Consider the following 11,622-nt stretch of genomic DNA (forward strand, 5'->3'; position numbering starts at 1 on the left):
TTTCATAAGTGTTTCTAAGTTTTCAGAGTACTGATGTTCAAAATCATAAGATACTTAGGAATAAAACTAGAATGATCCTTTTGATCATTAGATTCAGGTTACACATTTTGGACAGGAACGTTATATAAGAACATTGTTAGAGACAATTAGTGCCATGTAGTCAGGGAACATCTTTTTCCTCTCTGTTGTGCACGTAGCATCAAGCACTAGGACTGATATTTAGAAGGTGTTTAATATTTATTGAATGAATGAATGATGTATGGCATAAGACTTTCACTGCTACTTAGGTCTATTATATTTCTACTTGGGGACAGAAGAAAGAGCAGCCTTCTCCTATATTATGGTTCCATTTTTATAATACATGTTTGAAGATTAAATGTAACCCAGGACCTCTGTAAAGAGCCCACAGAGAAGGGAAATGAGATGGGGACTATGATGTGAGGCAAGCTGTGGTGTCTCTTTACCCTAGGGTGGGTGGTGATCATACCATGTTGACAGTGGTTGATGAATAAGGTTCTCCTCAGCTGGAAAGAAACACAGCATACAGAACCTAGGAATACATGGCCTGTTGCTTTGCTGAGAGAAATTAGTTACTTTGGTTTCCAGATTTTACTAGCGTTCCCTCCCCTAACACCAGTTTGAATCCCAAGAATGCCATAGTGAAAATTTATTTCTGTCTCTTCTCCTTAACCAGCAGGGACAGCCCCATGATTCTCTTTCTCTACTGTCCAGGTCCCACACCACAAACACATAAATGTATATTTTCTGACATTTATAGTCAGTGTTTGGACATCCATTCACTCCAGATTATTTGTTCTTGAGAAATTGTAAAACTTCTTATTTTTCTCATTTGAATGTAGCAACTTTCATCCCTGTCACCTGGGGGAAGTGAGGTTAGGAAAGGTATTCTTTGCCTCACAGAAATTTATTTTCATGCTTCCCTTTGGGGCCCTTTCTCTCTCCAGCTCTGAGTATCTCAGACATTTCTGACAGTCCTTCCTGAGGCATCTGGAGCTTGGGACTGGATTCATCTATTTAATTCTGCACTTGTGAGTGCCTAGTTCACATGCTTCCTGTCCCCTTTCTGAGTATCTACCTACCCCTTTCTTTGCAATCCTTAATTTCACCAATTTACAGAAAAAGTGACCTTTATCTCCATGTCAGCACTTTATTATCCACAATACTGCATAACCTAAAATAGTGAATGATACTAAAATGACTTTGTTTGATTTTTAAGTGATAGACTTCTGCCTGGAGAAAATCCAGAAAGTGAACAGCTTCAGTGAAAGCAATCTGTCATTTCACTGTCCCAAGGGTGGCTGTATGGCATCTCTTCTTTGGCATCTAGAGAGGGAGGCAAATCGAAGCACACAATTTGTTCAGCCCTCAGTGTGTTGTCAGAAGCACTGGACATCTACTGAGAGCTCTGCAACCTGTCTCCATGCCTTGTTTTCAAACTCTGAAAGAGGCCTTTCCTTAGTTTGAGAACCCAATACTTAGCTCAGAGAACATGAAAATCAATAGGCAACGTGTAAAACTCTCAGTTTGTCTAGGATTTTCATCAAAACAGTGTAATGGCCAAAGCCCTCACAGTGACTTTCAGACCATATGTGAAAGATCTGCTTCCTGCTTTCTCTCTGACCTCATCCCCTGCTCTTTCCCCCCTTACTCACTCTGTCCTGGTGCCACAGGCCTCTTTGTTTTTCCTCGAAACTAACCATGTGCCATTTTATACCCTAATAGTATAACTAATAAATAGATATGGGTAAGAAAACAGAGGATAATGAATGCTGGCAAGGATGTGGAGAAAATGAGATGCTTGTGCATTGCTGGTGGGAATATAAAATGGGGCAGCTGCTGTGGAAAACAGTATGGTGATTTCTCAAAAAATTATACATACAATTACCAATGTGATCCAGGAATACCACTTTTGAGTATATATCCAAAGGAATTAAAAGCAGGGACTCAAAAATATATTTATAAACCCATATTCATAACAACATTATTCTTAGCAGTGAATAGTTCCAATAACTAACATGCCCATCAGTGGATAAAGAGATAACCTGGATGTGGGGTATACACACTATGGAATTTTATTCAGTCTTAAAAAAGAAGGATATTTTGACATCTGCTACACCATGGGTGAACCTTGAAGATATTATGCCAAGGGAAATAAGCCTGTCACAAAAGGATAATATTGTATGATTCCTCTAATATGAGGTTCCTTGATTAGTCAAAATCATAGGGACAGGAAGTAAAATGGTGGTTGACAGCGCTGCCGGTGGGGAAGAATGAGGAGCTACTGTTTAATGGGTACAGAGTTTCAGTTGAAGAAGACGAACATGTTCTGAAGATGGATGGTGGTGATGGTTGCACAACAGTGTGAGGGTAAGGCTGTCTTGGAACACCCATTTTAAAATCACAACATCCAATCTGAGCCCATCCTAATGTTTGCTTTCCTTTTCTCTACAGCGCTGATGGGAAATTTTTTTTTAATTTCAATTCAATTAGCAAACATATACTACATCATTAGTTTCAGATGTAGTGTCCAATGATTCATCGATTGCATATAACACCCAGTGTTCATCACATCAGATGCCCTCCTTAATGCCCATCACCCAGTTACCCCATCTCCCAACCCACCTCCCCTTCCACAACGCTTTGCTGTGAATTGTTCATCCAAAGCCTTCCTCCCCTTGACTAGGGGACCATTTGAAGAGCAGCAGGGGAGGAGGGAGAAGAGGGAACCCCATGCAAGTTTCCTTCATTAAGTAAACATTCAGACAACAGTTTGAGTGAGTTAAAAATAACTCCTTGTGAAAAATTCATAGGGAGTTACAAGTGAGGGTTTTAATACAAGCTTACAGAGCAGGGCAGATTCTCCAGGCCCTGGCAGCTGACATCACGGATGGTGCAGGGTGTGTATAGAGCACAGTGTGGCCAGTGAGGAGACTGTCTGCAGAAGTGAGCTCACCTTCTCTCCTGGAACCTAGAGAAGGAGGAGACAGAAGGAATTGTCTTGGTTGTGAGCTACTGAGCTAGGTGACTCATTTCTTTTCTCCTTACCCATCATACTTTCATAGCTGTTGACATAAAAATGGTGGTGAATATTTCCTGGGTGCTTTGGGTGAGGTTTAGTGGATGTCAGAATTCACAAAACCACCTTCCTGGCTCCTCTCCATTCTCAGTCATGGACCCTGAGTTGGCTGCCTCCCCAATTTCTCCAGTGTTTCCTTCCCAGACAGCGTGGTCCTCTCCTTCTCTCAGGTGGTTATGAAGACCCTGCCCTTTTCTCCATCTTCCTCTCTGTTCACAGTGCCCCTGTGGGCCCAGGTGCAGAAAGGGAAGGGGTGGACTGTACATTCTTGGCCATCAGTACAGCTGAATGGATGATGCAGAATGAGGAGAAAGGGGTCAAAGTGACATATAACCTTGGGTAGCAGATATTGTGGCTAAGAGTTTTAAGACCAAGAGACCAGTATTTGTATTTTAAACTCTCTTGGTATATTAAAAATGGGTTGGTAATTGTAACAAGGCCCTGTAGTCCATGAAATAATGTGTCATAACTCATGCTCATGCACTGCACACATATCCTGCATGTGAATTCTTGCACAAACATTCATGCCCTGCTGTGTCTTAACCCCTAATTAGTACATAAAGCTACTTAACTCATGAACTCAAACGGGATTACGTCATGTGGTGTGTAAAAAAGGAGAATGTTGGGGTGTCTGGGTGGCTCAGTCAGGTGAGAGTCTCTGACTCTTAATATCAGCTCAGGTCTTGATCACAAGGTTGTGAGTTCGGGCCCCATGTTTGACTCCATGCTGGGCATTGAGCCTACTGAAAAAAAAAAGCAGAATGTTGGGAGGTATTTGGTACTTTTCTGGATGGGAAACAGGATTGATTTTTCTATGCTTTCTTTTGATCACAGTTTCTGTGATACTTGGGCTGAAACAAGTTACATGTGACTTTTGAATTTTGGTTCATTGGTTGAACATCATTGTTCAGTAAATATTTCTTGTCTCCCTAGGCATTATGGAAGAATAGCATTTACCAGAAGAAATATGGAGCAGCAGCTTTGAAGCCTGAGCAAGGGACCTCGGCAGCCCCAACCCGACTTGGCTTAACAGTCTCACTGAATCAGATTCAACACTGTTGGCTCCCTGGGCTTGCTTCAGCTCTCTGATCCTCAGAATCTTCTTCAATTCCAGCTAGAATGCTGCGTCAGGCACTTCACAGATTTGGTCAAAAGCTGGTACGCAGACATCCACTGGAGGAAGTGTTTGAGTATGAAACTGGCATAAAACTGAGCACTCTGGATTTAGTGGCCCTGGGTGTGGGCCGCACAGTGGGTTTTGGTGTGTATTTCCTGGCTAATGAGGTGGCCAGTAATCAAGCAGGACCATCCATTGTGATCTGCTTTTTGGTGGCTGGCCTAACTTCACTGTTGGCTGGGCTGTGCTATGCAGAGTTTAGTGTCCGGGTTCCCCATCCTGGCTCTGCATATCTCTACACCTATGTCACTGTAGGTGAACTCTGGGCTTTCATCACCGGCTGGAACCTCATCCTCTCCTTTGCTATTGATGCATTTGTTGCGGTCCAGGCCTGGACCTTGGTTTTTGACATCCTGTTTGCAAACCGGATCTCTGAGACCCTGCATGAGAGCATCTCACAGAATGTTCCACAGGTCTTTGCAGACAATCTAGGCTACTTTTTCGTCATCGTTCTGGTTTTTTTCTTAGAATTACAATTTTTGGGTTGGCATGAGTTCTCCAAAGTTTTCAAAGTGTTGACATTGGTGAAGCTTTTGGTTCTCATTTTTTTCATCATCTCTGGCTTCATTAAGGGGGACCTGCACAACTGGAAGCTCACAGAAGAGGACTACGTAAAGGTTGGACTCAATGACACTTCTCGCTTGGGCCCTCTGGGCTCTGGAGGATTCATGCCTTTTGGCTTCCAGGGGATTCTCCAAGGATCAGTTACCTGTTTCTATGCATTTATAGGTTTCAGCATTATTGTCACCAGAGTCAAAGAATCGCACAATCCTCAGCGTTCCATCCCCGTGGGCATTGTGGTTTCACTGCTCATCTGCTTTTTCGTGTATTTTGGTGTCTCTGTGGCACTTACACTCATGGTGCCTTACTACCAGCTTCAACCTGGGAGCACCTTACCTGAGGCATTTCTCCTTATTGGCTGGGTCCCTGCCTACTATGTTGCAGCTTTTGCAATTTTCTGTAGTATTTTCGCTGGCAGCTCTTGGAGCTTTGCATTTTCCATACGTCGGGTGATATACATGATGGCACAGGATGGTCTTCTGTTCCCTATTTTTGCCAGGATCTATACTGGTGCATATGGCCGCATCGTGGCCACTGTGATCTTTATGATTATTGCAACAATCATGGTATTCTTCTTTGGACTCACTGATCTTCTGGACCTGAGGTCAATTGGGACACTGATATCTTATTCCCTGGTAGCTTTTTGTATTCTTATTGTCAGGTATCAGCCTGAGAGGAGGAAGGAGGAAAATGAGGAAGCACTGCAGGAGAAGAATGTGGGAAATGAAGTGCAGGTGCAGGAGGAGAAGGGACCTACAGCAGAGAAGCTGACTCTAAGGGGACTGTTTTTTCCAGGCAGCCCCACCCCCACTCCACTCTCTGGCCGGGTTGTCTATGTTTGCTCCTCACTGCTTGCTCTGCTGCTGACTCTCCTCTGCCTGGTGCTGGCCCACTGGCCAGGTCTGCTTTCTGGAGACCCAGGTCCCATCACAGTGGTCGTGCTGCTCCTGGCGCTCATAACCGGGATCACTGGGGTCATCTGGAGACAGCCACAGAGCCCCACTCCCCCTTCCCTTTAAGGTCCCTGCTCTGCCTCTCCTCCCACTCCTGAGCATCTTTGTGAATGTTTATCTTATGATGCAGATGGCAGCTGCCAACTGGGCCCGACTTGGTGTCTGGATGCTGATTGGTTTTGCTATCTACTTCAGCTATGGAGTCCAGCAAAGCCTGGTCATTTAACTGTACTTAGGGCCCAAACTGTAGACCTTGAACTCAGCAGAGTCAATACATGTTTGGCTTGACATCATCACAAGTGAATACAGACTGGTTCCCCTACACAATAATGGGAAATACTCTTGATCACATGGAAATATAGGGCTCCTATGAGATATTGGTTGGGGTATACTAATGGAACTCTTTATTTATAGTATGGTGAAGGATGTGTTTTTGTGCTTTCTCTCTCTTTCTTTTTAGTTTCTAGTTTCAATTGTGTCTATAGCTGTTTACTGGCTTTTACAAAATTAATATTAAAAGATACTTGAAAAAGTGTTTTCCTTTCCTTTGGTTAAATATCCACTAATGAAGATGGTGCCTAGCTGGCTCAGTCAGTAGAGCATGACTCTTGATCTCAGGCTGTTGAGTTTGAGCCCTCCGTTGGCTATAGAGATACTTGAGAAAATATCCAGTAGCAGAATTACTGGATCATATGGTAGTTCTGTTTTAAAGTTTTTAAAGAAGATCTATACTGTTTCCCATAATGGTTGCATCAATTGACATTTCGCCAACAGTGCATGAGGGCTCCTTTTTCTCCATATCTTTGCCAATACTTGTATTTATTGTTTTTTTTTTATTTTAGTCCTCCAAAGTGATATCTGATTGCAATTTTATTTGTATTTCCCAGATGATTAGAAATACTAAGCATTTTTCATGTGTCTGTTGGTGTCCATATGTCTTCTTTGGAAAAATATCTATTCACATCTCTGCCCATTTTTAATTGGATTCTTTGTTTTGTTTTTGGTATGGAGTTATATAAGTTCTTTATGTATTTTGAATATTAACCCTCTATTGATATATCATTTGCAGATATCTTCTCCCATTCAGCAGTTGCCCTTTTTGTTCATGGTTTTCTTTTCTGTGTGAAAGCATTTTAGTTACATGAATTTGAAAAGTTATATGCAGTCCTATGTTTATTGAAACATTATTTACAATAGCCAGGATATGGAAGCATGCCTAGTATCTGTCAATAGATGAATAGATATATGTATTAAAAATGGACCATTACTTAGCCATCAAGAATGGAATCTTGCCATTTGCAGCAACATGGATGGACCTGGTGGGTGTAATGTTAATTGAAATATGTCAATCTGAGAAAAACAAATGCCACATGTACTCACTCTTATGTAGAATTTAAGAATTAAAAATAAATAAATAAAAAGAAAAAAGAGAGACAAACAAAAAAACACCCTGGGTTCTAAATACATGGCATAAACTGGTTTGCCAAAGGGGAGATGGGTAGGGGAATGGGTATTTAAATAAAAGGAATTAAGACTGCAATAACCTTGATGAGCCCTGAGAAATATGTGTAATTCTTGAATAATTGTATTGTACACCTTAGAGTAATATAACAAGTATATATGTTCAATATACTTTATTGAAAAAAAAACAAAAGAAACTAGAAAAATACAAAAAAAAATATAAAGAGGCACCTGGGTGGCTCAGTTGGATAAGCATGTGCCTTTGGTATAGGTCATGATCTTAGGGTCCTGGGATCAAGCCCTGCATTGGGCTCCCTGCTCAGGGGAGAGTCTGCTTCTCCCTCTTCCTCTGCCCCTCCCTGTCTTGTGCTCTCTCTCACTTTCTTTCAAATGAATAAATAAAGTCATTTTTAAAAAAGATAAAATAATGCCCCTGCTCTTAAGACGCTGATATTCTAATATAAGGGGTAAAGCGTAGCTGTGACACAAAGTATAAAGCATTGTCATAAGTAATATAAATCAAGTGTCTTGGGAACTCAAGTGGAGGATGATCATTTGTGGCTGGCACAGTGGTGAGGGTTGATTAGTGAAATCAGAGAAGACTTTGTAGAGGAAGGGCATTTGAGTTAGCTCTCTTCAGGAATAGGATTTTGCCACATGTGTGTGGCAGGGAGAGATTGGAGGCTAAATAAACACCTGAAGGAAAAGGAAGCAGTGTTCAGAGCACACTGAGCAGACTGTGTAGCTTGAGCCTTGGCTGTGTGAGGGGACAACAGAGCATGGACACGTGGATTGGAGCCAGAGCTTTCCTCTGAGCACAGAGTACTTTGGCTTTGAACCCACTGACGATGCTGAAAATCCCTGGGGCTGGTTATTTTACTTGACGAGGTCTGCATTCCTGGACTTTAAAGTTTCTGTTCTGTTGTCAGCTTTGCTCCACCTGCTCAGAAAGTACGCAGCTAAGAGCCATGTGGCCTGGGTCTGGTCTTGTTTCCACCACTAACTACCAATGTGACCTTGATCAATCCTCTTGGTGCCTTCAATGTTCTGCTTATTTATAACAAGAGGTCACAACTGATCATTTCTCAAGTTCCATTTCCTTAAAAAATTTTAGGATTACCTCTGGTCCTTCTGTCCTGATATTCTCTCAACTAGGTCTCCTTACTGCACATGATCTGTACCTGCATACTGCCCACTTTTCACTACAACCCATTGTTGGAGTTGTAGAGGTCCAATAAATACCATCCCATTTCTCTTGCTATGTTTGGAACCAATTGATAATCATGACATAGAGACAGATGATTAAATTGTCAGCTTTAGAACTGTGGCCCAAATGGCTTGCTAATTCCACATCACTAAATTAGACAGAATTACCCCTCATCACAAGTAATGCTGAGCACCTCCTGCCTCCAGCATAGGAGAGAACCTGGTTTTATTAGCTTTCCTTCTGTATGAACAGGTTGGACTGCATGTGTCCGATGAGCATGTTGGTTCTGGATTTTTAAAAAGAAAGAGAAAAAAGGAAAGAAAAAGAAAGAAAGAAAGAAAGAAAGAAAGAAAGAAAGAAAGAAAGAAAGAAAAGAGAAAGAAGAAAGAAGAAAGAAAGAAAGAAAATGAAAGAAAGAAGAAAAAGAAAGAAAGAAAGAAAGAAACAAAGAAGAAAGAAAGAAAGAAAAAGAAAGAAAGAAAGAAAGAAGAAAGAAAGAAAGAAAGAAAGAAAGAAAGAAAGAAAGAAAAAGAAATCATAAAAAACTGGAAGGGGCTGCACTGGGCATGCTCAGTGCTCTCTCTTCAACCCATTAATCAAAGTCAAAGTGAGAGAGGCCGGTGATGGGTATTAAGGAGGGCACGTATTGCATGGTGCACTGGGTGTTATATGCAAATAATGAATCATGGAACATTACATCAAAAACTAAGGATATACTGTATGGTGACTAACGTAACAGAATAAAAAATTATTATTAAAAAAAAAGTGAGAGAGGGAGGGGTGGATAGTGGCTAGGAATAGTTCTTCGCTAAGTGATGCTCAACCTTCAGCTGGTGTCACCTCACCTGGAGGACTTATGAAAACACAGGTAACTGGGCTCCCATCCCCAGTGTTTGGAATTCAGGAGGTTTGGGTGGGGCCCAGAACTTGTACTTCTGACAAGTTCGCAGGTGGTGCTGATGCTGCTGATCCAGGTAACATATTAAAAACCAAAGCTCCAGTGGAAACCCCCACAGGTAAAGATGAAGGGAGGGAAACAAAGGTGCCCTTTGAACACTTACCTTCCTTGAATGAAACTTTTAGATTAAAATACTGTCATTAATGATTTCACATTGGCGAAACCAAAGTGAATCATTTCACAATGTATATATTTATCAAATCATCATAATGTATACTTTTTTTTATGCTCAGAAGCCACTGTAGAGTACCTCATTAATTTTTGGTATAGTGTTCCATGATTCATTGTTTGCGTATAATACCCAGTGTTCCATGCAATACATGCCCTCCTTAATATCCATCACTGGGCCAAACCATACCCCCACCCCCTCCCCTCAGAAACCCTGTTTGTTTCCCAGAGTCCATTGTCTCTCATGGTTTGTCTCCCCCTCTGATTTCCACCCCTTCATTTTGCCCTTCCTTCTCCTAATGTTCTCCATGCTATTCCTTATGTTCCACATGTGAGCAAAACTATATGATAAGGGTCTTTCTCTGCTTGACTTATTTCATATAGCATAACCCCTCCAGTTCCATCCATGTCAATGCAAATGGTGGGTATTCATCCTTTCTGATGGCTAATATTCCATTGTCTATATATACCACATCTTCTTTATCCATTCATCTGTTGAAGGACATCTCAGCTCCTTCCACAGTTTGGCTATTGTGAACATTGCTGCTATGAACATTAGGATGCGTGTGACCCTTCTTTTCACTATGTCTGCATCTTTGGGTAAATACCTAGTACTGCAATTGCTGGGTTGTAGGGTAGCTCTTAACATCTTGAGGAACCTCCATTCTGTTTTCCAGAGTGGCCATGACAGCTTGCGTTCCCACCAACAGTGTAAGAGGGTTCCCCTTTCTCCACATCCTCGCCAACATTTGATGTTTCCCATTTTGTTAATTTTTGGCATTCTAACTGGTGTAAGGTGGTAACTCATTGTGGTTTCGATTTGTATTTCCCTGATGGCTAGTGATATTGAACATTTTTTCATGTGCCTGTTAGCCATTTGGATGTCTTCTTTGGAGAAGTGTCTATGCATGCCTTCTGCCATTTTTTGACTTGATTTTTTGTTTTTTGAGTGTTGAGTTTGAGAAGTTCTTTATAGACTTCGATACCAGCCCTTTAACTGTAATGTCATTTGCAAATATATTCTCCCATTCCATGGGCTGCCTCTTAGCTTTTTTGACTGTTTCCTTGGCTGTGCAGAAGCTTTTTATCTTCATGTAGTCCCATAAGTTCATTTTATCTTTTATTTCTCTTGCTTTTGGAAATGTGTCATGAAAAAGGTTGCTTTGGCCGATGTCATAGAGGTTGCTGCCTATGTTGTCCTCTAGGATTTTGATGCATTCCTGTCTGACATTGAGGTCTTTCATCAATTTGGAGTTTATCTTTGTGTATGGTGTGAGAGAGTGGTCAAGTTTCATTCTTTTGCATGTAGCTGTCCAATTTTCAGCACCATTTATTGAAGAGACTGTCTTTTTTCCACTGGATGTTTTTTCCTGCTTTATCAAAGATTAGTTGCCCAAAGAGCCGAGGGTCCATTTCTGGGTTCTCTATTCTGTTCCATTGGTCGATGTGTCTGTTTTTGTGCCAGTACCATGCTGTCTTTGTGATCACAGCTTTGTAGTACAGCTCGAAATCCGGCATTGTGATGCCCCCAGCTTTGTTTTTCCTTTTCAACAGTTCCTTGGAGATTCGGGGCCTTTTCTCATTCCATACACATTTAAGGGCAATTTGTTCCAGTTCTTTGAAAAATGTCATCGGTATTTTGATCAGAAGAGCATTGAAAGTGTAGATTGCTCTGGGTAGCATGGACATTTTAACTATGTTAATTCTCGATCCATGAGCATGGAATATTTTTCCATCTTTTTATGTCTTCCTCAATATCTTTCAAAAGTGATCTATAGTTTCTAGCATATAGGTCCTTTACGTCTCTGGTTAAGTTAATTCCAAGGTAACGCATGGTTTTTGGTGTTATTGTAAATGGGATGGANCGTTAATGGGAGGGATTCCCTAATTTCTTTTTGTTCAGTCTCATTATTCGTGTAGAGAAATGCAACTGATTTCTGTGCATTGATTTTGTATCCCGCCACATTACTGAATTGCTCTATAATTTCTAATAGTTTGGGAGTGGATTCTTTAGGGTTTTCCATATAGAGGATCATGTCA

The 11,622-nt window shown here is 41.3% G+C and overlaps 1 protein-coding gene across 1 annotated transcript in view; it reads left to right on the forward strand.

Annotated features, from left to right (window-relative positions):
- Positions 1-6,760, forward strand: part of LOC100469981 (cationic amino acid transporter 3-like) — a 7,565-nt gene extending 805 nt beyond the window's left edge. Inside the window, 2 exon segments of the mRNA XM_034653270.1 lie at positions 4,031-5,839; positions 5,841-6,760. Coding sequence (XP_034509161.1) covers positions 4,217-5,839; positions 5,841-6,014 — 1,797 coding nt within the window. The 5' untranslated portion in view covers positions 4,031-4,216 and the 3' untranslated portion in view covers positions 6,015-6,760.
- The last annotated feature ends 4,862 nt before the right edge of the window (positions 6,761-11,622 follow it).

Source organism: Ailuropoda melanoleuca, unplaced genomic scaffold, assembly GCF_002007445.2.
Source record: "Ailuropoda melanoleuca isolate Jingjing unplaced genomic scaffold, ASM200744v2 unplaced-scaffold75263, whole genome shotgun sequence".
Taxonomy (NCBI): Eukaryota; Metazoa; Chordata; class Mammalia; order Carnivora; family Ursidae; genus Ailuropoda; species Ailuropoda melanoleuca.